This window comes from Saccharomyces eubayanus, chromosome II (genome assembly GCF_001298625.1).
Source record: "Saccharomyces eubayanus strain FM1318 chromosome II, whole genome shotgun sequence".
NCBI lineage: Eukaryota > Fungi > Ascomycota > Saccharomycetes > Saccharomycetales > Saccharomycetaceae > Saccharomyces > Saccharomyces eubayanus.
The window spans coordinates 169204-193950 of NC_030977.1; the positions used below are offsets into that span (position 1 = coordinate 169204).

Genomic DNA, 24747 nt, shown 5'->3' on the forward strand with positions numbered 1-24747 from the left:
TATGTGGAAGGATAATAATATTATTAAAAACAAATCGTGTCACTCGTTAAACACCAAAAGTGAAAAAAGAAAAAAATATGTGACAGAAATCAAATCAAATCAGATTGACTTAGACTTATTTAAATTTCTTACCGAACAAAATCATTTGTAGTTGATCGTACATTGAAATAACACCAGCACCGGCAACACCTCTCAAGATGTTAGCACCGCAACCCTTGAATAGAGAAGAAACACCTTCGGCGGCGATAATCTTTCTCATACAGTCAAAGGCACCGTCGTACTTAATAGCTTGACCGGAAGTCATCATCATTCTTCTTCTAACGGTATCCAATGGGTAAGAACATGTGGAAGCACCAGTAGTAACAACCCAACCTAACAAGAATGAAGCCAAGAACGAACCTTCCAAAGAACCAGTCAACAATACAGGCTTCAAGGAATCGTACAAACCAAAGTATAGACCTCTGTAAACAACAATACCAACAACAGAAGGCAAGAAACCTCTGTAAAGACCAGCGATACCATCAGATTTCAAAGTCTTCTTGTAAACATCGACCAACCCGTTGAATTGACGAGCACCACCCTTCTTGGAGGATTTAGAGTCAGCAGCCAATCTAGTTCTTGCGTAATCCAAAGAGTAGACAAACATCAATGACAAAGCACCGGCAGCACCACCGGATGCCAAATTACCGGCGAACCATTTACCGTAACCTTCTTCTTTCTTGAAACCGAACATGGCCTTGATTTTGTCCTTGAAAGCGAAATTCAAAGCTTGAGTTGGGAAATAACGGATAACGTTAGCGGTGTTACCTCTCCAGAAAGAGATGATACCTTCTTGTTGGGCGGTTCTCTTGAAACATTCCACGATACCACCGTATTTTCTGTCTAGAGTTCCTTGCTTCAACATTTCATCTTGGTTTTGAATCAAAAGTTTCACTCTTTCAATGGGGGAAGCAGCGGTCTTGGCGACGGCGGCACTGACACCACCCATGAGGAAATCAATCAGGAAATTGGATTCCTTCTTTGGGGCTGGGGCGGGTGGTAGTGGGGTGTTGATTTGAGCGTTGGAAGACATGGCTATATGTTTGTGTTTATGTTACTGTATGAATTTGAGGTATAAGAAAGCACACAAAAAAAGAACAACAAATGTAGATGATGTAGGGGGACCTCTTCGCTATGTAGATGTATTGCAATGAACAATTTAACCAACAGGAAAGAGATTCTTCTGTTTCAGTGGGGTATGGTGAAAAATTGATATTAGAAACTCAAATGGTATTTATATTCTGAGACGACGTAGGTCCGATCGACGGAGACATGTTCCCGATAATCGCACCTCACCCTCTGAGAGTGGGGGCCTCTCATTGGCCCGCGCTGCGCACCAATCAGGGCGGCGCGTTTACCGCCTTTCTTTTGCTCCCACCCTGTTGAACAATTCGTGAAGCGTGATGTTGTTGTGTTACCATTAGCATGAATTACGTACATATGTATATATAAATAGGTATATGCGTACAGAAGGCTGGAAATGCAGCACAGAAAGTCAGGTTAGCTGGGCTGCTTTTGTCGCATGTTCTGTTGCTCTTGGATAACTTTGTTGAGCTGTTCTTCGTTTTTGAAGTCTTGTCGCCAATTGCAGATGGGACAATGCAGCTGTTTGCCCCAGAACACAGGAAGCAGCGGTATGAACCAGACGGTGAAAAACTCTTTTCTCTTGATGGGGCACACGCTGAAATTGTGGCAGTTCGGACAGTATAGATTCTGGTGTGCGGGCACAGAATCGTATGAAGAGTCGAAACTCCTCGTACCACATACAATGGGGACGAACGACATAATTGTATTTGCGGGGCTAGTTGTTCTGGTCAGTGGACTGGCTTTTCTTACCAGTAAGTGATCTTCATCTTCATATACAGCCGCTTTATTATATATAGGCAGCCTTGTTAGTGAGACTAGAACGGGAAAGGGGAAAGGGATGATGGGCGTGGCTGGTCCGCACATTCGTACGTGCGTATATCCTTTCGATTTTCACTACATGAATTGTTACCCGCCACAAACCCTTTTTTTTCTCTCTTTTCTTCTCTTTTCTTTTTTTCTTCTTCGAAAATCAGTGTCCCAAAGAAGAAAGGACTCGTAGTTTCGTCGAGGCACAGTGCGCTCGGTGCCGCGGCCGCCACATTCTCCCCTGCCGGCGAAGACCGGCGCACACGGTAGGCGCGTTCCTGGTGACGGGCGGTAACGGAGTCATTTCACCGCTGACAATTACCCCTTGCAGTGAGTCCAGTGGCCCTACCGCGTTTGCGACCCACACACCGCGCGAGACGACATACCGTTTTACTCCGGCTCCGCCGTCGTACATGCATAGGCGTCCTGCAGGCAGTGCTTAGGCCTGCACGAAAGTGCCCGTGGGAAATGAATAAAAAAAGTTTGCGTATGTAATCATCGGCATGAAATCTGGTGAGTTCGAACCACTTTTATACACATTTTTTATTTTAGTTCCGTCCTGCGTTATTCTTTGTGTCTCCTGCCGCTCTCGCAATTTTTGTTTTCTTTCTTTCTCCTTACTTGCTTATTTCCTGTTACGATATTGGGTAACCTTGAGGCCCAAATGGAAAGGGACTTCATTTCATAGGTAGCGCTGTTTTTCACGCTCCCTTCCATATCGGCGAATTCGCACACAAACAAGCGTAGTTCTTCCTTTATCTGAGACTTGAAAAAAAAGTCAACGATTTTTCATGCAGTTAGTTGGCCATTGACAATCTGCGCGATTCCCCTTCCTGCATAAACGCACAAAGCAAACATAATCTTAATCTGCAAAACGTTTACCGTTGACTCCATTTGTTTTTGCTCGTTTCATTTCGGTATTCTCCTGTGCCCTTTCTTGCGTGGGATTCCCTTATTATAAATTTAAGGTTTTCGCCCACATACATGCAATTTTTATCATTATTTTTTTTTTTTTTTTTTTTTCCTTTGTTGTGTGTTTCTACTAAAAGATATTCAATTGTTTAAAAGGAATTAAGTAAATTATATATATGTGGCCCTAGCTCTTCAGTTCTGTTCACTGCCCTTGTTTTTCCTTTTGGGTAGTGTTTTTACATTCTTTCTCTATTTTTTAGTACTTGTCTTATTCTATCCAGCCAGCTTAATCGTAATATTTAGAGATTAAAAATAATAACAAAGCTAATGTGCGCCAATATTCCAGAATCCGACTTCTTTTACGAAAACGAAAATTTGAACCACAACTTGGAATCCCTTACGCCTTTAAACTGTGATGTTAACTCGCCCTTTTTCCCCATAATTAATAATGACGTTAATATCAATGACTACAATGATGAAAACGTGACTTATTCTAATTTTTTATTGTCTTATAAGAATAAGCTCCCTACTACAACTAATAACAATAATAGCATCAATAATAGTAATAATAATCATAATAATAATAATAATATCAAAAATAATAATAATCATAATAATAATAATATTAATAAAAAAGTTAATAGTAACAATCTACTGGGTAATGACATAAGCCAAATGGCTTTCTTACTAGATTACCCTTCTACTCTCAATGAACCGCAATTTGCCGTTAGTTGCAAGGATATTTACAAAAAGGATATATCCACCCCTTCTTCGTTGGTATCGAGCTTACCATCTGCCAATTTTTCGTTATCTCTATYAAATTCACCCTCCCCTCCAGCACCACTATCTTCCTCCTTAAAGCAGGAAAAAGCGTCAGATCGTGACATCGAAACAAATAGCGCCATCTTCGCTGACCCTGCCGCATTTGAAAGGGAGACATTTACGCAAGAACTAACGTTGGAAAACCTAAATAATCAGCTAAACTATCCGGATTTCACCATAAACGCCGTTGAGCAAGATCCCATTCCTTCTTCTTTTTCGTCGTCCTCGTCCTCGTCTTCAGAATCGTCATCATCTTCCTCTAAGAGGAAAGGAAAATCCTGTCACGATTCATTCTCTCACTCTTCACCCTCCTCTTCTTCTGAGTCTAAGAAAATTTCAGACTCCAGATTATCCGCTGAAGGTCTGGCTAAAGTGCTAAACTTGGAGTCCCCCGAAGAAGCGTTGAAAAGAGAACGCTTCATACTGGGCATTTTCCAGAATGAACTCAATTACCCGCTAGGCTACAAGACATGGATTAGAGACACTACAAAGGAATACAGGACAAAATTAATCAATCAACTGCATCAACGCGTAAGGGTCAAGTATCCGGAATACGACCAATCCATTTTGGAAACTATAATTAGGCGGGGTACCTACTACATGATGCAGAGTAGGTTAAGAAGGGAAAGAAGAACGAAACTAAAAGAACGTAAAAGAACAACCTAATATATAAAGAAGTTTATAATTAAAAAATAATGCATTGTACACCCCATTCATATATACAAAACATACATACACTCACATACACGGGGAAAAAATGAATATGAACAGTTTTTCACATCCGCTATCTTTCTCTTTTTTCAATCCTGTCTTGTCCATTTATAGTCGGATGAAAATAACTAAGAGTAAAAAAAAAACATCGGAATTTTATTATGGTACATATAGTTAAAAAATTTACAACCCAACTCTTGCCAACTTCCTCTATTAAAATCTAGTGAAAGATGTCTTCTTCTTAGATTTTTTCATCAGCTTGGCCTTCTTGTAGATGTGATGTCTACCATCTCTCCAACCAGAAGTGCTTACATTCTTTTTGGAGGCTTCGTCTTCAGGTTTTTTCTCGTCGACCTCGATTTCGATTCCTTGCTCTTCCTTCTTCTTTAGGTCTGCTAGCTTCTGCTTGAGCATATCTTCCTTTAATCTGTCAGATATTCTTTGTTCACGTGCGTCCACTACTTTCTGGAAAACTGCACGTCTCTTGATAGATTTGGCATTTAGATGACTGCTTGCACGTATCGATTTGGCCATTATTCTTTGTTTTTGTTACTTGTACTTGGTTTTGTTTTAACTGTAAGCTTGAATACTGTAATTCACTAATAGTAATTCATTGAGTAATTATAACAATGTTAGTATGAAAATTTTTCATAGAGCCTCATCGCCCGGTCTCTGGTATTGAGAAAGAAAAAAAGGAGAAAGAAACGAGAGATGCGTTTTCTAGGACGGTAACTTTTCAACCCGGACACCCTTAAACCTATACCTCCTCAAAAACTGAAAATGCTTTTTGCAACTAGCCACCGCCGAGTGGGGCATCGGCGCGCCCTCCTGTGAAACTAAACCAAACAGCCGAGCTTGGAAATGGGTTCTGAAGGGAAATTGTCCCACTGGGAGCAACAGCGCCTCCTGCCTGGCCTCTTGCCTTTGTGGGTATAGCGTTGGAGTACGCGGGCCCAGGCGGTTTGGCACTTCCTTCCACCATCGCCACTTTCTTATATTCGTCTAGGAGGTTTTGCATCTACATGGCAATAATACCAGTATATTTTTACAGTGCTGATTTTTTGATTAGCCTTTTCATCAGAGTGAACAAAAAAATCACCAATAAATTTAGAGGAAAATGTATGTTTAACAGTGGTACTAGATGTGTGAAAACCTTATGCTAAAGTAGATAAGAGAATGCAGTCCGAGTAATATCCATTCCAAAAGGGTCAAAGAAAAGAGAAAGATGAAGTAACAGATACGGAGCAATCCCAGCCATTTGAACAGCTACGTATCTAGTCTTAGGATATGCCCCCAGTTTTGGTTCGAACAGTGCAGGGGCCACATAGTCATGAAGAGATTTGAAATACAAAGTACGCAACCATACGTTGTGGGAGACTGGCTGTTGAGATATACTGAACAGACCAACCCTAATGATCCGATTTCTAACGACGCCCATCTGCCTTGACTTGAAGATCATGAATAATGCTTTTTAACTTTTAAAATGGTTTTGCACCTTTAACTTGACTTACAATCAAACGATTTTACTAACATTTACTGTATTGCAAATAAATTTGCAAACTATATTTTTCTGCAGGGCTAACTTACGTACTCAAAAGAGACTTGCCGCTTCTGTTGTCGGTGTTGGTAAGAGAAAGGTTTGGTTAGACCCAAACGAAGCCTCTGAAATTGCTCAAGCCAACTCCAGAAACGCCATTAGAAAATTGGTTAAGAACGGTACCATCGTTAAGAAGGCCGTTACTGTCCACTCTAAATCTAGAACCAGAGCCCACGCTCAATCCAAGAGAGAAGGTCGTCACAGTGGTTACGGTAAGAGAAAGGGTACCAGAGAAGCCCGTTTACCATCCCAAGTCGTCTGGATCAGAAGATTGCGTGTCTTGAGAAGATTATTGGCCAAGTACCGTGATGCTGGTAAGATTGACAAGCATTTGTACCATGTTTTGTACAAGGAATCCAAGGGTAACGCTTTCAAGCACAAGAGAGCTTTGGTCGAACACATTATTCAAGCTAAGGCTGATGCTCAACGTGAAAAGGCTTTGAACGAAGAAGCTGAAGCTAGAAGATTGAAGAACAGAGCTGCTCGTGACAGAAGAGCTCAAAGAGTTGCTGAAAAGAGAGATGCTTTGTTGAAGGAAGACGCTTAATTGATTATAAATAATAAATTAGGAAATTATGTACGTTCTTATTGTTCTATATATGTTTTATTTTCTCTAAATGTGCCAAATACAATAATAAATTCTGAAAGAAAGAGTTGCGCCTCCAGGACCATAAATAATCAACTAGCACTAGTAACACTCAGTAAGGGGCTGCGGCACTCTGCACATCTCCGTGGGCCTGGAAAGAATAGCTCTACATAGTTTGGGCTCTTCCACTACTGCCTTATGAAGTCGTGGAGAACCGGTATATATTGAGGACATCCCGGAGTAAATTGGTCTGTTGCTATGGGAGGGAACAAAATGTGGCGGTATACTTTATAGTGGATTTCGTTGATTATACTACTATCGGAATGGAGAGCTTCATTGTTGTGCACACCACTAGGGCTATTGCTATTACAACCAGTCCTGTGTGTTGTCTCTATGTCGTATACCCATTGATCTATCACAACCCTCTGCATTATGTGAAATCACCAGATCTACTTTTCATAAAATAGAGTGGATGTTAGGGACACAGATGATCATCTAAAGATATGTTTTATCTACGCATGCATTACTGCAAATCTTGGAATTTCAAAAATTCGGGTTCACTTTTAAGGCGAAATGAATGGTGCCATATCGTACTTTTAAGCAAGATGTGAATAAACAGTACGGTGTGTAACAAGGGTAAAAGAGCACGCTACATAAGAGAAAGAACATTTGCATTTGGGCATCTTTTTAACAGCTTGTTTTTACGCTATCTTGTTCTTGATTCTCAATCTCGTATATACTTTTTGTCCATTTTTTTTGGTTTTCTCCAAGAGTTAACTAAACATAAAACAAGAGATATCTCCAACGGTGGCATAGTTTTGTTGGATGAATTTTCAATACTAGTTCCATTTAAAACGCCGAACATGTTGTTACATAGATTGTAATTCGAAGAACGTCTAAGTGAAGCAATCCCCCTTCAGATCTCTTCTTTTATAACAGCCGGTTTTTCCGCTGTTGTTATTGTATTGTCGCTGTTCATTTTTCTAATTTCAGACCATGAAGAAGTTTTGGACAAGAAAAAATAAAACCGAAATAGAGGACTTCCAAGTACAAAACGGCGTATAAAGAAAACTAATCTGAGATTCGACGAAAGAGTTCCCTACTTCAACGCACACACCTTCCGTTAATACTATTTAGCACAAATGCTCTTCTTCTCCTTTTTCAAGACTCTTGTAGACCAAGAAGTGGTCGTAGAGGTATGTTAATAATGATTTACACCGGGATGCCCTTTGACAGAGAAAACTAACGGGTCTCGTACACCAATTTCCTAAAAATCTAAAATACTAACGTTTGCTCATTCCTGTTTACCGTGTTTTAAATCAGCTAAAAAACGACATTGAAATAAAAGGTACACTGCAATCTGTAGACCAGTTCTTAAACCTGAAACTAGATAATATATCATGCACAGATGAGAAGAAATATCCGCATTTAGGTTCCGTAAGGAATATCTTCATAAGAGGTTCCACAGTTAGATATGTCTACCTCAATAAGAACATGGTGGATACGAATTTACTGCAAGACGCCACCAGAAGGGAGGTAATGACCGAAAGAAAGTGAGCGATGTACTACCCGTTCCCACGACGCTAATTTTACTAATTTTACACAAGTATCATTTTAAAGATATTCTAAATTATATGTAAATATGTATATGTACGTCAAAAGATGATCCAACAGTTTGTATTACTTTTCTATTYGCGGTTATTAAAAGAATTGTTATCAACTAATTTTTGCCCCCTCAAAGTAGGTGCTCCCAGGCAGAACATTAAATACATAGTGGGGCCAAAGTGTTTGGCTTTTTGGCCCATTTTCCTTCAGCCAATTCATCTTATTTTGCTTTGTTAAATGCGCTTGAAAGAAAAGCGAATGCCATGAAATGCAGATCAACACTTAAACGGTGAAGAGAAGTGTTGTTCACATACTATATCAATAATAGAGAAACCTGAAAGCGGCTATACCTCACGGACATTACTTCTAAAGATCCAGTTCAAAATGGATAGAAATGTATATGAAGCATGCAGTAATATAATAAAGGAATTTGGAACGCATACAGTGAGTGCAGATGAAGTACTCGCAGAAAAAATAGATAACGTGGTCCCTATACCATTCAAAACAAGAGAAGATTTGAATACTGATGCAGAGAAAGATAGAAACGAAGGTGTCTTTGAGGGCAATATCGTTCCCGATATCGACTTACGCGTGGTACACTACTACGCCACACAGTTGTGTCTAAGTAAGTACCCACATTTAATCAACGCCTTTGATGAAACAAGTCTTGTCACATTGGGCTTGCTTATTGAGAAGTGGGTAAAAGATTATCTTATTTGCACCAATACAGAAGACACTAGTCAAAATAAAACCATCGGAAAGGGACCATGCGAATTTATATCAAAGCACATCGATTATAGACACGCCCCAGGTAACATTTGAATGCACCGAATCCATAAAAATGTATTAGCGTTCAAAAGCTTTTGCAAGCTACTTTTACACTCAAGTAATGGAAACGGCACTATTAGTCAACAAGCACAGTACCTCCTAATGGGAAAGGTATTAAACTCAATGTGAAGTCTCGTTTACCTGCACAAAATTTTATCGTCAGAATATGAAGAGCTGAGTCAGCTGACACTGTACTGTGGGCGCAGTGTATTCGAGACGGTAAGATTCTGGATCTAGGGTGTAATCCAGCGCTAAAGAAATGACATTCTACCCAGATTTTTCGAGAAAATAATCCCGTTTCATCTTTTGAAACCTACAGAGAGAAACAATTCTGGCCACTATGGCACGTATTGAGTCAGTATATAGAATATTACTCTTATACAATATAGTATTATTACGGCTATATTATTATAGCAAAAACTTACGTAGAAAATGACTGTGTTTCTGTTTTTTTTTGTTTTTTTTTTTTTCACTATGAAAAATTTAGCGATGAGTTATTTCTGAATCGTCAAATAATTTAGTGTATTCGAACGCATACTATTCTTGGTAGTTGAATCGGTTGTTTATCTAATTGAAAGAACACATAAGAAAAATGGCTAGAAGAAAGAATTATAAAAAGGGAAACAAGAAGACTTTTGGCGCTCGTGATGACTCGAGAGCTCAAAAGAACTGGTCTGACTTGGTAAAGGAAAATGAAAAATGGGAAAAATACTACAAGACCTTAGCTCTCTTCCCAGAAGATCAATGGGAGGAGTTCAAGAAGACATGTCAAGCCCCACTACCCCTAACCTTCAGAATTACAGGCTCTAGAAAGCATGCTGGTGAAGTTTTAGATCTGTTCAAGGAAAGACATCTACCTAACTTGACTAATGTCGAATTTGAAGGTGAAAAAATCAAGGCCCCGGTAGAGCTGCCTTGGTATCCAGACCACCTTGCTTGGCAATTGGACGTTCCAAAGACTGTCATTAGAAAGAACGAACAATTTGCAAAGACTCAGAGATTTTTAGTTGTTGAGAATGCGGTCGGTAATATCTCAAGACAAGAAGCTGTTTCAATGATCCCTCCAATCGTGCTTGAAGTAAAACCTCATCATACCGTTTTAGACATGTGTGCTGCTCCAGGTTCAAAAACCGCCCAATTAATCGAAGCCTTACACAAGGATACAGATGAACCATCTGGGTTTGTTGTCGCTAATGATGCCGATGCTAGAAGGTCTCATATGTTGGTCCACCAATTGAAAAGATTAAACAGTGCTAACTTAATGGTTGTCAACCATGATGCTCAATTTTTCCCACGTATCAGATTGCACGAAAACTCAAAGAACAAGAATGACATTTTAAAATTCGACAGAATTCTTTGTGACGTGCCATGTTCTGGTGATGGTACCATGAGAAAGAACGTTAACGTCTGGAAAGATTGGAACACACAAGCAGGTCTTGGTTTGCATACTGTTCAATTGAATATTCTGAATAGAGGTTTGCATCTCCTAAAAGATAGTGGTAGATTAGTTTACTCCACTTGTTCCTTGAATCCTATCGAAAATGAAGCTGTTATAGCTGAAGCACTAAGGAAATGGGGTGACAAAATCAGATTGGTCAATTGCGATGATAAACTATCTGGTTTAGTAAGATCTAAGGGTGTATCTAAATGGCCCGTTTATGATAGAAATTTAACTGAGAAGACCAAGGGAGACGAAGGCACATTGGAAAGCTTTTTCGCGCCATCTGAAGAAGAAGCCTCTAAATTCAATTTGCAAAATTGTATGAGAGTTTATCCTCACCAACAAAACACAGGTGGGTTTTTCATCACTGTTTTTGAGAAAGTTGAGGAAAAAATTGAACAAGAGGCTACTGAGAAATTATCCTCAGAAACTCCAGCCTTGGAATCCGAAGGACCTCAAACAAAGAAAATAAAGGTGGAAGAAGTTCAAAAGAAAGAAAGATTACCACGTGATGCTAACGAAGAGCCTTTTGTTTTTGTTGACCCACAACACGAAGCTTTGAAGGTCTGTTGGGACTTTTATGGTGTTGACAACATCTTTGACAGAAATACTTGTCTAGTTCGTAATGCTACTGGTGAACCAACCAGAGTAGTTTATACTGTATGTCCGGCTTTGAAGGACGTTATTCAGGCTAATGAAGACAGATTGAAGATTATTTATTCCGGTGTAAAATTATTCATTTCTCAAAGAAGCGATATCGAATGTTCATGGAGAATTCAAAGTGAATCACTACCAATAATGAAGCATCATATGAAATCCAATAGAATTGTTAAAGCTAACTTGGAAATGCTAAAACACCTATTGATCGAATCATTCCCCAATTTTGACGACATCCGTTCGAAGAACATTGACAATGATTTTGTCGAAAAAATGACTGTTTTAAGCTCTGGCTGTGCATTCATTGATGTATCAAGAAATGACCCTACCAAGGAAAACTTATTCTTACCTGTATGGAAGGGTAACAAGTGCATTAACTTAATGGTCTGCAAGGAAGATACCCATGAGCTATTATACAGAATCTACGGTATTGATGCGAACGCCAAGGTTGCTCCAAAACCTGAAGAAAAAGAAGAAACGACGGAAACTCCTGCTGAAACTCCTGCTGAAACTCCTGCTGAAACTCCTGCTGAAACTCCTGCTGAAACTCCTAGCGAGGCTAAATGATCGGTCATTATCGTCCTATCCCCCACTTTATATATCCTAGTTTAGTACATGTATATTATTAAAAGGCAAAATAAAAATAGTACGTCAACAGAAAGTTAATTTTCGTTGATTCTTGTGTTTTTATCCAAAAAGAGTATGATGTACGGGAGAGTTTTACGTGTTATATTGAATTGAAATTAAAAATACAATGTATAGAAAATATACGAAAAAGAAAAGAAAATTATATACTGAGATTGGAATTGCTAATGCATGGAAAAGAACTTGTCGTTTCATTTTCATCGACCTACGGAAAGGGACATCAATGGCCCAAGGTATAAATAGAGAAAGATCTGCGGAGTTGGCGACGAACACTGACCTTTTGAGCATCAACGAATGAATCAACCACGACCTTGATAGCTCTATCCAAATCATAAGAAGACACGAATTCAGACAACCTCATTTTAGCAAAGGATTCTGCGATTCTTAAAATGGATTCTAAATGACGGACGGTAATTGGGAATGAACCGGTAGAAATACTTTCTCTTCTTAGGTCGGCGTATACTCTACTAACCTTATCCATATCCATTTGATGTAATTTAGGGTAGACCTTGGTTCTGGCATAGTGAATATACTTCATTAGTAGTTCTTGTGAAATTGGGGAAATTTCTTCTTCCTTTTTCCTTTGTCTTTGAAGTCTCTTTTGTCTTGCGGTGAGTTGTTCATTTATTTCATCTTCGCCTTGTTCTATCACCGACTCTCCATTTTCTTTGGCTAGCTTATCTTCTTCATCTTGATCGTTTTCTGGATGAGATCTCACATGAGAATCAACAACAAACGTAGCCAACCTTCGGTCAGCCTCCTCATCAACAAGATCTCTGACAACACATAATATGTCAAATCTTGAAAGGATTGGTTCAGTTAAACTAACGTTTTGAGCTAGAGGTAATGTGGAGTTGTATCTACCACCATTTGGATTTGCCGCAGCGATAATCGAACAGCGTGCCTGTAATGTGGTAACAATACCGGCTTTAGAAATCGAGATACTTTGTTGTTCCATAGCTTCATGAATGGATGTACGATCTTGGTCATTCATTTTATCAAATTCATCAATCAAACAGACACCTTTATCGGCTAACACTAATGCACCACCCTCTAAAGTCCATTCTTTGGTAATAGGATCTTTCCTAACAGATGCGGTCAAACCAACGGCCGAAGCACCTTGACCAGTGGCAAAGACAGCTCTGTGTGCGGTTTTCTCAACGTACTTCAAGATTTGAGATTTGGCAGTACCTGGATCACCTAATAATAACACGTTGATGTCACCACGAATTGAATGTTTACCATTGATGTTTTTAGGCACACCACCGAACAATGAACAGGCTACAGCGGTTTTGATATCCCTGTGACCATATATGGATGGTGCCATCGAAGAGATAATTTTATCAATTATACCACGATCTCTAGAAATTTTTCTAAACTCACGTTCTTCTTCTTCAGTCCAACTAAAGACATCCAAACCTTCTTCTCCATCATTAGCGGCATTACCTTCCCTCCTTTTAACAGAATTTGCCTCAATCACCGTTGCGAAGACGGGGAACCCGTTCTTTGCGTTCAAGTTACCATCGTAATTATTCTTATATATACCTGTAACTTCCACTTCCTCACCTGGCTTGGATACATCGACCAAATCAGCCAATAAAATAACTTCTCTATGTCTTGGTAAACGACCTGCAGGAACGGTACCTGGTGCTTCTTGAAGTGTAACTCTTTGATAGTTACGATAAACTGTTTTTTCACCATTAACCCTGAAAGGGCCTTTTGATTTACAGTTTGTACAAAATGATATTCTAATTTCCTCATTAGAATCCTGGAAAAATGGACCTAAGATAGAGCCACATTTCAAACAATTGAATTTAACGTATTTCAACTGAGGGAAGACACCCGTTCTTCTTGTCACCACCCCAGTGACACGTACCAAAGAGGTCAAATTGGATTCACGTAATTCACGCAAACTGTATATTGTTGGAAAATCAGAAATTCTTACATGAATTTCGGAGTGAATACGGGTATAGTCTGGATAATGCAATTCGGTTGCCTCCATGGCGACTAAATCGAATATTTTCAACATCTCGTCGGGACATTTGGCCAAAAATAACGCCAAGATAGCTTTAGATTCTGCTAAGTGTCTATAATTAACCTCCAAAGACTCAGAGTTCATTTCACCTAACGTTCTGATACGTGCACCGTACACGGAACGACCAGTTTCATCTGTGTATTCTAACAGGAACGATTTCAGTTCCCTGGCGATAGTTCTTGATACGTTGGGTTGGGTAATCCATTCTGAGTAACTATTGGCCTTGACGTTACTCAAGGACTCTAAGGTCAATTCTTCTCTTAATGGATCAATATCCATATCACTTAACAGATCATCATCGCTATTCTCCAAATCTTCGTATTGCCTTCTTCTTCTTCTTCTTTGCACTGGAAGACCCATTTCATCTAGTTGTGCAGCACCTTCCTGTTCTTCGTCCTCGTCATCCATGTAGGCAACATTTCTTAATAGTCTGTCTCTTTCATTCAGTTGTGCGTCAATACGACGACGCTCGCTCAAAGATAGTTCTTGCTGCTGCCTATCATCAACTTGATTTGCATCATACATATCTCTGTTTCGATCCGTCGCATAATCTCCGTACATATCATCGCCCATCAAGTCCACTTCGTTCATTTGTTCTTCCACTTCATCAATATCTGGCACGTCGTCAACTTCGTTATCGTCACCTTCAGGATTAATCATATCTGGAGCACCTATGGGCGAAGAAATCGGGTCGATACCTCCCCTAAAAGGTTGCTGGGGGGAAGAGGGCGGCAATTCATTTTCTGATTCTGAATCATCTTCTTCTCTTCTACGTCTTCTATTATCAGACATTCCTTATATGGTACTTGCTGGTACGCTGGTTTTGAGAATGTAGCAGAAAAAAGTTGATGTAACCTGAATAAGTGGAATACACTAAAACTGCCAAAATCGGAGAAAGCCAATTGGTTGTTTCAAGTACTCTTTGTGAAAATTGATTATATTTCCAGATTTGCTGCTCGAAATTTTTCGTTGTCTTATTTTTTTTCGGTAAGCAATTAGATTTCCTAAAAAGGGCATATAATAAATATCTTACGCGATCTGCCGATTGGTTTTGAAATGCGTCACAGGGAAAAGGAAGAATTTAATATTTATGTAATTAAAATGAGGTTTATATTTAAATATTTACAGAATGTTCAAACTGGTTTTTTTTTATTTGGATGGGAAGTTAGTCCTTATCCTTTTTAGCATCCAAAATTTCGAATTCAGCCTTCCACACTGAATTACCTTGTTTCGTATCCACATCCTTGAATAATTTCTGGAATATATCATTATACCAGTCCGCAGCCAGAGGCTCCAGACCTTCCTTTACGTTATCTGGAAGTTCCTCCCAATCGTTTAAGTTATCCTTAGGGAAAATGATGGTCTTAGCACCGGATCTCTTGGCCGCCACGGCTTTTTCTCTTAACCCACCAATACGTAAAACTTTACCCGTGAGCGTTAATTCTCCGGTCATTGCAACTGTTGGTTCAATCGACTTGTTTAAAGCTAGGGATAAGAAGGAGGAGGCCATAGTGACACCAGCAGATGGGCCGTCTTTTGGGGTGGCACCTTCCGGACAATGCAAGTGGATAGAAGCTTTCTCGAAGAATCTGTTTTCGGGGAACTTTTGTGCTAAGTACATTTTGGAAAATGAATAAGCCAGTCTTGATGATTCTTTCATAACATCTCCCAATTGCCCTGTTCTTTCAAAGGTCGGGTGCTTACAGTTATGTAGTGGTTGTTCAAGGACAGATTCAACGTATAGTGAACAACCACCCATGTTTGTCCATGCTAGTCCCATTACTACACCCGGTGGGGTTGTTTCATATAGTCTATCTGTCGTGTACACTGGGGGTCCGACGTAGTCTTTTAAGTTGTCCTGAGATATGGAAACATTGATTTTATCAGAAGTTTTTAAAGCCTCTATGTCATCGCTCGTCTTCTTTGAATCGATATCTTTACTCATCTTTGATGAGCTTTCCACATTTTTGCTTGTTTTATCTTCTGAGGAAGCAGTTTCCTTGGATTTGGCGGTGTCTTTTTGTGTATCTGAAGATGTTGGGGAGTCCTCAATACTCAATTTTTTGACAACTTGTAAGGCTGCTTTACGATAAATTTTCTCAATGTGTTTTTTCAAATTTCTCACACCACTTTCTCTACAGTAGTACTTCATTAATGCTGTGATCGCATCTTCTGTCATATCAACATGTGAATTCTCCAAGCCGGCGCTCTTCTTGGCACTTGGAACCAAGTATTGTTCGGCGATCTTAACTTTATCCTCGGCAACATACCCTGTCAATTCAATGACTTCCATACGATCCAGCAAAGGTCTTGGGATGGTCTCCAAAGAATTGGCTGTACAAACGAACAGCACTTTTGATAAATCAATAGGGATATCCAAGTAGTTGTCCAGGAAACTGTTGTTTTGTTCGGGGTCAAGTACCTCCAATAATGCCGCGGAAGGATCTCCGTGGATACCCCCATGCCCAATCTTATCGATTTCATCTATCAAAATCAGTGGATTTTGGGTTTGACATTTCTTCAAGGCTTGGACTACCCTACCCGGTAAGGCACCGATGTACGTTCTTCTGTGACCTTTAATTTCCGCCACATCTGTCATACCACCGACAGAGAATCTGAAGAACTTTCTATTAAGAGCTCTGGCAATAGATTTACCGATTGACGTCTTACCAACACCCGGTGGACCAACGAAACAGATGATCTTACCATCGACTTTACCTAATAGTTTACCAACAGCAATAAATTCCAGAATACGATCTTTAACGTCTATCATACCATAGTGATCTTCGTCCAAAATTTTCTTGGCTCTTGGAATGGAATACTGTTCTTGGGAATGTTTCCCCCAAGGGATCGAGGTCAACCAGTCCAGGTAGTTTCTAATGACACCAAATTCGGACATGGAGGTTTCCAAGGTACTTAGCTTAGTGATTTCATCATCAAAGATTTTTTGAACGCTTTCGGGCAGTTTCAATGACTTGACTCTTTCCTTGTAAGTATCAATAAGTTTATCACGACCATCGTCGATACCCAATTCTCTCTTGATACCCTTTAGCTGTTCCATCAAATAGTATTCTCTTTGTCTCTTTTGGATCTTCGTTTCCACATCTTTAGATATTTTGTTTTGTAATTCTGCGTTCATTAACTCTTTCTTAAGAACCAACAACGATTTTTCTAGTCTGTGTTCAATGTTTAGGGACGACAGGATATCCTGCAATTCGTCTTCTTCACCAGCAGAAACAGCAGCAGCAAAATCGGCCAATCTAGCCGGTTCCTCGAAAATGTTCGTGGTGGCGGATTGAATAGAGGCTGAAAAAGTGGCAATTTGTTCTCTGAACATGGTGTTCAATTGCGAAATTTCTTTGAAAACTTTCAAGATTTCAGATGTTAGCGCATTAATAACGGGTGACTTTCTATCAAATGGTTCATCTTCTAAATTCAAGACATTAACCAGCGACACATTGTAGTCCTTTAGAAACTCTGTGGGGTTCACATCATCACCTTCTTGAGCATCGTCCAATTCGTCAGGCTCTTCTTCTGAAGCTTCTATTTTTTTGTGCTGCTGCTGCTGCTGTAATTCTGAATCTGGTATTTTTTCCACAACAATGTCTTCCAGCTTGGGCGCGCCGCCGGCATTAGCATTTTCTGCYTGATCTTCCTTAATTTCAGCAGCTTCAGTGACGACTGTTTCCACATCTTTTTCTTTTGCTTGTTCCTTTAGTTTTTCCTTCTCTTCGTTAGGTGGAAATAACTCATCAATCTTTATCCTTCTGTGAGGGTACAGAAGAGCGGTCATCGTTTCGGTGCCCGTTTTCTCGTCTTTGCTTGGAAAGGCACTGGTTATCTGGGCCAAAACACCAACATCATACACTTCGTCTTTACTCGTAATCACATCGGTATCTTCCTCTGAATTCTTCAGCATGAAGGCACCGATATAGGGTTGCTGACGGTCTAACATTTCCTTGATGGCCTTCATAACTCTCTCATCCGATATTACAACCGCCTTGTAGAACCCTGGAAATAAGGGGCGCCTAGCTATTGGCAATGCCAGCATTTGCGGGTAGACTTCTGGTACTTCTGGCTTTGGCGGTTTCTGTTTTGGATTGCCATCTCCGGTATCCGATCGACTGGAAGAGGACTGTCCACTCCCAGATGCCGAGCTTTTAGAGTTTTTGGAAACTTCACTTTCCGGACTCTTGTTAGTAGTAGTTTCATCATCCCGTGTGGGCTCAACCTCGTTGTCCTTGTCCTTCTCTTCGGGTACTATCTTATCATCCTCGTCCTTTTTGGCACTATCATCCTTCGCTAGGATACTTCTGTAAGAGTATGCAGCCAACGTATCCCTGGCAAACTGGTCTTCCAGTTGTGTGAGCTGCTCCGTGTACCTGGAAGTTTTCAATTGATGTTGGAACTCCTGCCATGCTGGAGTCTTAATAATGTGGTTTGGCTTGACATTCGCCACGTCGTGTACGTTCAAAGTAGATGCAAACCTCTTTTGAGGGAGCGCAGCAGCCTTAACGACAGATCGGTAATACTGGATGGCCCTCGTGGTCCTTGCCACTGTGCCAAGAGTCTTTGCGGTTCTTGCTCTCAGCATTATATATTTGCAAAAACGTCCCCTTCACGTAACTCAAAAAAAGAACAACAACCAAAGTCGAAGTAGCAACAAGCACACACTTAAATATGCGATGCTAACCGTGTTGGTGATTATCCGCTTATCGTAGCTAAACTACATACTTCACTACTAAGGCTAAAGTCTCAGGCTCTCTTTATTCCTTCCGGTGGCAAACAGTATACACCCTTTACAAGGTCACCCACACACCGCACTGCATTACACACTTAACAATAAAATATTATCTATACCGTTACATTCATTAATTACATGGGATCAGTGGCCAACAGGCATTAGCATAGAGCTGTCCCGTGCTGCTGCCTGCTGCTCACTGGCGGGTCTCAGGTCTCGACCTATCAAGGCGCCTCTTCGTCGTCCTGCTCGTACATCAACTGGTTCTTCAGCGCCTGCTGTTGTCTGTACTTGGCCAGGTAGATCTTCAGCACCTCTGCATAGTTCTCAAAGCCCAGAGCATGCAGTGATATCAGGATGTCCTCGCCATTTATCGTCTTCCTCTTGTCCGCAGCACACCGATCACTGGCCTCGCTGGTCACGAAGGAGATGAGCTCGCTTACACACTCCTGCATGCACTCCTTGGCGTCCTTCGAAACCTTGGCACTCGGGGGCAGCGTGTTCTTCATGAGTCGCGCCACGTTGTTGATGGGCAGCCACCGGTCCTGTTCCCTTAACGTGGAGATCTGCTSTTGGCTGCCGCTCGAGCTCGCGTGCCCGCCGTTTTCCTGGATGTCCTCCGGGCTTGTACTGACGTGTTCAGACTCGTTGGTGTTCATCCTTTCGATGGATTCGTGCTTCTACTGCTGTCAACCTAGCTGTCCTGGTCTTGTATCTGATTGGCGGAAGCTGCTTGCAGTAGCTCTTTTTTGCTTAGTCTGATAAAGCGGGCCAAAAAAGCGAACAGCGCGATATCGTCGTGGCATCGAATGTGATATACGTGGTGCTGAGAATGCCAGTTGAAATGTTTGCGATGAACACAGCTGGGAGGGAGCGATGTGTGTTAGGAGCAGCAAAAGGTGACGGCTAGGGCGACTTGAGATTCTGTGTGTGCCAGCGAAAACGAAAGAAAATAATGGAGAAGAAAACCCCACACTTGCCTTCCACCAGTGAGCAGATCCTGGAGAGGTCTACGAAAGGAGCCACGTTCCTCATGATGGGCCAGCTGTTTACCAAGATGGTGACTTTCGTACTGAACAACTTGTTGATTAGGTTTCTGTCGCCAAGAATTTTCGGCATCACTGCCTTTTTGGAGTTCATACAAGGAACAGTACTGTTTTTCAGTAGAGATGCCATTCGTTTGTCCACGTTGAGGATCTCAGATTCTGGTAACGGTATAGTCGATGACGACAGCGAGGACTACCAGGAGACGCACTATAAGTCCAAGGTGTTGCAGACTGCGGTCAACTTTGCTCACATTCCGCTTTGGATCGGGTTCCCGCTGTCCATTGGTCTTACCGCATGGCAGTATAGAAACATCAATGCGTATTTCATCACGCTACCATTTTTCACGTGGTCGATCTTTCTTATTTGGCTCAGCATTATTGTYGAACTGCTGAGCGAGCCATTCTTTATCGTCAACCAGTTTATGTTGAATTATGCCGCGAGATCGAGATTCGAAAGCATTGCGGTGACCACCGGGTGTATTGTCAATTTTATAGTTGTTTACGCTGTTCAGCAGTCTCGCTACCCGATGGGAATTGTCACTGCAGATAGTGACAAGGAAGGTATCGCTATACTGGCGTTTGCATTGGGAAAAGTGACTCATTCGATCACTTTATTAGGGTGTTACTACTGGGACTATCACAAGAATTTCAAACCAAAGAAATTGTTCAGCACTAAATTGACGAAGATAAAATCATCTGAGAGTAACGAAATAAAGAAAAATTACTCGAAAAACTCATCTTATTTCTTCCAAAATGATATCTTGGAGCATTTTAAAAAAGTATATTTCCAACTATGTTTCAAGCATTTGTTGACAGAAGGTGATAAGCTGATTATCAACTCCTTATGTACTGTGGAAGAGCAAGGTATCTATGCTTTACTGTCCAACTACGGGTCGCTACTGACACGGTTATTATTCGCACCCATCGAAGAATCCCTGCGATTGTTTCTGGCTCGTCTGCTGTCATCTCATAACCAAAAGAATTTGAAACTAGCCATTGAAGTCTTGGTCAATTTGACTAGGTTTTACATCTACCTATCGTTAATGATCATCGTATTTGGGCCTGTCAACTCGTCCTTTTTGTTGCAGTTCTTGATTGGCTCTAAATGGTCCACTACTTCCGTCTTGGACACCATAAGAGTTTACTGTTTCTATATCCCATTCTTATCCCTCAATGGTATTTTTGAAGCATTCTTTCAAAGTGTGGCTACGGGTGACCAAATCTTGAAGCATTCATACTTTATGATGGCGTTTTCTGGTATCTTCTTGCTCAATTCCTGGGCTCTTATTGAAAAGCTCAAACTCTCCATCGAAGGGTTAATTGTCAGTAATATCATCAACATGATTTTGAGAATTTTGTATTGTGGGGTTTTTCTTAACAAATTCCACAGGGAATTATTTACGGATTCTTCTTTTTTTTTCAATTTTAAGGATTTCAAAACAGTCATAGTTGCAGGTTTGACAGTTTGCCTAGTCGATTGGTGGTTTATAGGGTACGTTAAAAATTTGCAGCAGTTTTTTGTCAATGTTTTATTTGCTTTGGGATTACTAGCACTAATCATGGTCAAAGAACGTCAAACTATACAATCGCTCATTAACAAAAGGGCGATGTCTGGTTCTAAAGATGTATAGATAGCTTGTATAATCCAAGATACATGCATTATGCAAAAAATATCTRGAMGCGTTTGATTGCTCTTGCCTTCAGCATTGTGTAGTTCTGTTAAGATGCAGTGTGATGCAAAGATGTTGAAAAATATCTGGTGAAAAGGTAAACAAACAAGATACAAATTGTATTTTTGTAGGAGGACAAAACTATCGATATATCGAAACTGTATGCACTTGAAAAAGGTACAAGGTCRGGTAGAGCTTCTGCCTGCCTTTGTTTATGAAAATTATGTAGAGYCATTTAGTCTAMAMAAGATATWTCSCCTAATYGTYCTCRTTGAGTGGAGYTGCTGGGTCAGACTTGTGTGCGTCTTCTTCACTGCGTGATGGYAGTGCATCAGGAATATCGCTCGCGGTAGGCTGATCCGTATATGACGTATGTTCTTGTTCGGGCGTCGCAGCATCTTCATCCTCGATGTCAAAATTGCTGTCTTGGTCCATGAAACTAGACAAGTCGTTAGCGTCTTCATCATGCCCGGCAAGCAAGTCGTCTGCTTCATCCAAGAACTGGTCGTGAGTCAGCGACGAATAGCTTGGACCCACTCTGCTGCTGAACCTTCCCCTGATTTTGGAAAATACGTGCCCCACATTCGTCTTTGCGTGTTGGACAACAGACCCAATGTTCGAGAAGATGTAAAACCCTGATTTCACAATGTTGTTGACAACTCTGTCGGTGTTGTTGTTTTCTATCAATCCRTCATCMCCSAGYCTGATTTCACCRAATCTTGCRAACCCYCCGTTTCTTCTGATACCTCTATCATATATAAACCATGTGGCAAAGAAAATGACGAGAAGAATAGCAATGAAAACAAATGCGAAAGTGCCGGTCCTTACAGAGTATTTTTCTTTGAATTCCTTCTCTTTMCCTGGACAAGGGTGGGGYGATGACGGRGTATCCAGTTTCAAACCACCCTCRCACGTYGACAACGGGATCTTCCTATAACCAGAAGACTTGAAGTATTCAACCAGATCGGGCTCTTTTTTGCATATATCGGCAGCATTGGCCGGACTTAAGCCCTTGACCAACTTACAAGTACCATCATTGTCTTTGTGGTAGTTATAATCACACTCAAAGTCCTGTCTCGTACATGAACAGTTTTTAACGTTTCTTGAAAATTCGGAAAGTGGGATATTCCCAATGAAACACTTCTCGTCAGTTTTGCGTAAAAATTCTGTTTGGTGGCCAAATAGACATCCGCTTTGAGAACCCAAAGACGAATATTTGTAGTCAGGGCTTTCCTTACCGGTAAYGTCGAAGTCACATTGTCTTTCAAAAATGTTTCTGAAATCTATTGTGTAGGTTCTAATTGAACCGCCTCCGATATTTGTCGCCTCTCCRAATAGTAAAAATCTCAAGGCAGAATCTCTAGGAACMGTCGTTATATCCTTTAYTACCACCTTGTCRTCGCARAATTTGTGGTCTTTCCATGTYTTACCARAATCTGTRGAATAAGARATAGAATCWGTTTCGGYCYTTTCRGGAACMAGAACTAARATCCCRCCATGGTCACCGTATTCCCATTGGTATGGACCTTTCTTAACTTCGGTCCAGGTCTCGCCTCCATCGGTGGTGAAAAATGTGGAGCATTCGTTATACGGTAGAAGACTATCGCCAACGTTTCCGATMCCGAACATCATTCCCAGYGCGGAGCCRGAAGAGTACGTGTCTCTAATATCTCTACGTTCGGTGTAACCGTGTARGTKCAGGGAACATTTGTCTAGTGATTTGGAGTTACATGAAAACTTCTTGCCTTCCGAGTCCTTCTTAGGAGGTTTCAAAAAGGACCAGTCCGAACCTTCATTGAACGTGATCTTCGTTTTCAGTTGCTTCTTGTCCCTATTCTCGGAAACCTTTTCGCTGTTGGAAACGACGTTGATCAGAATAATACCTTCCAAACCTTGGATTTTCTCAAAATCTACAAAACCGAACGCGTTTCTATTGACAGCATGTTCCAAMGTCACAAACGAAGTGCCGTTGGAGTTGGACTTCAACAGATTACCAAAGTCCTCTCCTGCTACCGAGTTCGTCGCCAAATGTAAAAATATCGATCCSTTTTCGGACTCCAAAATAGTAAACGCCTCTTGTTTTCCGACGTCTTCGTCATATGGGAATTTGGCCTCCGCAAACTCAGCACCGTCAACAGTCACGTATGCTCTCAATTCGTTGTCTTCGTGGGGAACAGCAACAATGATATAGTCACCGGTGGACAGGTAACCAATAATRCTCTCAAAAACAGTTCTCTTATCATTGTGGAAATAGTCTGTTGACGAAACTAGAGTTCTCTTTTGTGAGGATTTTTCCTTCACTTGRCACATGATCATGTCTTTATTGGAGGGGTATTTGAAAAGTGAACCTGCAAACTCACAATGAATCGCATTATCAAGCATCTCCGTGAACGTTTCCCCACCGTCCTTGGTAAGGTATGCAACGGCATGGCATTCTGGACTCAAGATCGAYTCGCAATCCTTGCCACCATAATAAATAAACGTATTCTGATCCCTCGCACTAAAGTCCAATGGCAACCCCAATTGTCTAGCTTCAGGYARTTTCGTRTTCGTRAAAGTGTAYCCTCTRTCGTGAGTGATRAAAATATTGCCTTTGGAGCCAAATAGATAGGCGGAAGAATTGAAGTAYGGGTTGAARATAACTTCGACAATGTTCTCGTTGTCAACGTCAAATTTTTTTATTGTCTGTCCACCATCATGAGACAAAAACGCACTTCCTCTAGAGTCTACCATGACCAGCGATTCGTCTGTAACTGTGTCGAAGTATTGGTAGAACTCAAGTTTGAAGTCAAGTTTGTTTTCGGTGACCACTATTTCCTTGTCATTGGTGCCCTTACCTGGGACTCCATCACAAGGAATTTCCACAGGCTCGATTTTCAGGGGCGTTTTACATTCATCACCTTTGATTAATTGCATTGGCTCTACAGACACRGACTTCTTATTCGACTTGTCACATACATCAGAAAGAACAATCAGATTATAGTCAGGCACACATTTCCCGTTTGCATCCCTGACGAATTCAAACGCACATTCGTAATCACTTGCAGTACAACTGTCACAAGTAGTTTTATACAGCTTTAGATCTTCAAACACTTTGCCGACTAAACATTGGGCGTCCTGTTTTCTTCTCCTGTACTTGTACTTAACACCATTGACACACTTCCCTTCGGCCAGATTCCAATCTTCGAAATCTTTATCATCTTCACAGGTTTTTCCGTCAAAGGCACCTGAAAAGTCAATAGCATAGATTAGATTTTCTGAACCGGTTATCTTTTGGCTTAATCCGTTCAAAATAAACCTGCTTCCAGATCCATCTGGTGTAGTATTAATCAAATCACTTGGGTAGACAGTGGTCTCTAACTCGTACTCGGTCCAAGTCTTACCTTGATCTAAAGAATAGTAAAATTCAGATTGAGGATCACCGTCTTCCTCAGGATTGTGAGGTACAGCTACTATTACATTACCCAGATCACCAACGGCGAATAAAGAAGAAGAATTGAATGCTACTCTCCAACTCAA

The 24747-nt window shown here is 40.8% G+C and overlaps 14 protein-coding genes across 14 annotated transcripts; 6 read left to right on the forward strand and 8 right to left on the reverse strand.

Annotated features, from left to right (window-relative positions):
• Positions 1 to 115: 115 nt before the first annotated feature.
• PET9 (ADP/ATP carrier protein PET9) lies at positions 116 to 1072 on the reverse strand (the record flags this gene model as incomplete). The annotated part of the gene is made up of 1 exon (XM_018363401.1): positions 116 to 1072. One exon carries the CDS (start codon positions 1070 to 1072, stop codon positions 116 to 118), a length of 957 nt encoding a protein of 318 aa, XP_018223530.1.
• A 467-nt stretch (positions 1073 to 1539) lies between these two features.
• On the reverse strand, positions 1540 to 1989 carry DI49_0150 (uncharacterized protein; the record flags this gene model as incomplete). The annotated part of the gene is made up of 1 exon (XM_018363402.1): positions 1540 to 1989. The coding sequence occupies one exon, from the start codon at positions 1987 to 1989 to the stop codon at positions 1540 to 1542; it is 450 nt and encodes a 149-aa protein (XP_018223531.1).
• A 1182-nt stretch (positions 1990 to 3171) lies between these two features.
• DI49_0151 (uncharacterized protein) lies at positions 3172 to 4332 on the forward strand (the record flags this gene model as incomplete). Its single annotated transcript, XM_018363403.1, has 1 exon — positions 3172 to 4332. One exon carries the CDS (start codon positions 3172 to 3174, stop codon positions 4330 to 4332), a length of 1161 nt encoding a protein of 386 aa, XP_018223532.1.
• Positions 4333 to 4590: 258 nt separating this feature from the next.
• Positions 4591 to 4911, reverse strand: DI49_0152 (uncharacterized protein; the record flags this gene model as incomplete). Its single annotated transcript, XM_018363404.1, has 1 exon — positions 4591 to 4911. The coding sequence occupies one exon, from the start codon at positions 4909 to 4911 to the stop codon at positions 4591 to 4593; it is 321 nt and encodes a 106-aa protein (XP_018223533.1).
• Positions 4912 to 5494: 583 nt separating this feature from the next.
• RPL19B (60S ribosomal protein eL19) lies at positions 5495 to 6521 on the forward strand (the record flags this gene model as incomplete). Its single annotated transcript, XM_018363405.1, has 2 exons — positions 5495 to 5496; positions 5954 to 6521. Coding segments are annotated over 2 exons (570 nt in total).
• Positions 6522 to 6748: 227 nt separating this feature from the next.
• Positions 6749 to 6991, reverse strand: DI49_0154 (uncharacterized protein; the record flags this gene model as incomplete). The annotated part of the gene is made up of 1 exon (XM_018363406.1): positions 6749 to 6991. One exon carries the CDS (start codon positions 6989 to 6991, stop codon positions 6749 to 6751), a length of 243 nt encoding a protein of 80 aa, XP_018223535.1.
• Positions 6992 to 7702: 711 nt separating this feature from the next.
• On the forward strand, positions 7703 to 8117 carry LSM2 (Sm-like protein LSM2; the record flags this gene model as incomplete). Its single annotated transcript, XM_018363407.1, has 2 exons — positions 7703 to 7756; positions 7884 to 8117. 2 exons carry the CDS (start codon positions 7703 to 7705, stop codon positions 8115 to 8117), a joined length of 288 nt encoding a protein of 95 aa, XP_018223536.1.
• Positions 8118 to 8549: 432 nt separating this feature from the next.
• RRN10 (Rrn10p) lies at positions 8550 to 8987 on the forward strand (the record flags this gene model as incomplete). Its single annotated transcript, XM_018363408.1, has 1 exon — positions 8550 to 8987. One exon carries the CDS (start codon positions 8550 to 8552, stop codon positions 8985 to 8987), a length of 438 nt encoding a protein of 145 aa, XP_018223537.1.
• Positions 8988 to 9585: 598 nt separating this feature from the next.
• Positions 9586 to 11658, forward strand: NCL1 (tRNA (cytosine-C5-)-methyltransferase; the record flags this gene model as incomplete). Its single annotated transcript, XM_018363409.1, has 1 exon — positions 9586 to 11658. The coding sequence occupies one exon, from the start codon at positions 9586 to 9588 to the stop codon at positions 11656 to 11658; it is 2073 nt and encodes a 690-aa protein (XP_018223538.1).
• Positions 11659 to 11956: 298 nt separating this feature from the next.
• MCM2 (MCM DNA helicase complex subunit MCM2) lies at positions 11957 to 14563 on the reverse strand (the record flags this gene model as incomplete). The annotated part of the gene is made up of 1 exon (XM_018363410.1): positions 11957 to 14563. One exon carries the CDS (start codon positions 14561 to 14563, stop codon positions 11957 to 11959), a length of 2607 nt encoding a protein of 868 aa, XP_018223539.1.
• Positions 14564 to 14936: 373 nt separating this feature from the next.
• PIM1 (ATP-dependent Lon protease PIM1) lies at positions 14937 to 18365 on the reverse strand (the record flags this gene model as incomplete). The annotated part of the gene is made up of 1 exon (XM_018363411.1): positions 14937 to 18365. One exon carries the CDS (start codon positions 18363 to 18365, stop codon positions 14937 to 14939), a length of 3429 nt encoding a protein of 1142 aa, XP_018223540.1.
• A 371-nt stretch (positions 18366 to 18736) lies between these two features.
• On the reverse strand, positions 18737 to 19171 carry HAP3 (Hap3p; the record flags this gene model as incomplete). The annotated part of the gene is made up of 1 exon (XM_018363412.1): positions 18737 to 19171. The coding sequence occupies one exon, from the start codon at positions 19169 to 19171 to the stop codon at positions 18737 to 18739; it is 435 nt and encodes a 144-aa protein (XP_018223541.1).
• Positions 19172 to 19467: 296 nt separating this feature from the next.
• Positions 19468 to 21189, forward strand: RFT1 (glycolipid translocation protein; the record flags this gene model as incomplete). The annotated part of the gene is made up of 1 exon (XM_018363413.1): positions 19468 to 21189. The coding sequence occupies one exon, from the start codon at positions 19468 to 19470 to the stop codon at positions 21187 to 21189; it is 1722 nt and encodes a 573-aa protein (XP_018223542.1).
• Positions 21190 to 21486: 297 nt separating this feature from the next.
• PEP1 (type I sorting receptor) lies at positions 21487 to 24747 on the reverse strand (the record flags this gene model as incomplete). The annotated part of the gene is made up of 1 exon (XM_018363414.1): positions 21487 to 24747. A coding segment is annotated over one exon (3261 nt), but the record flags the coding sequence as incomplete, so codon positions are not given.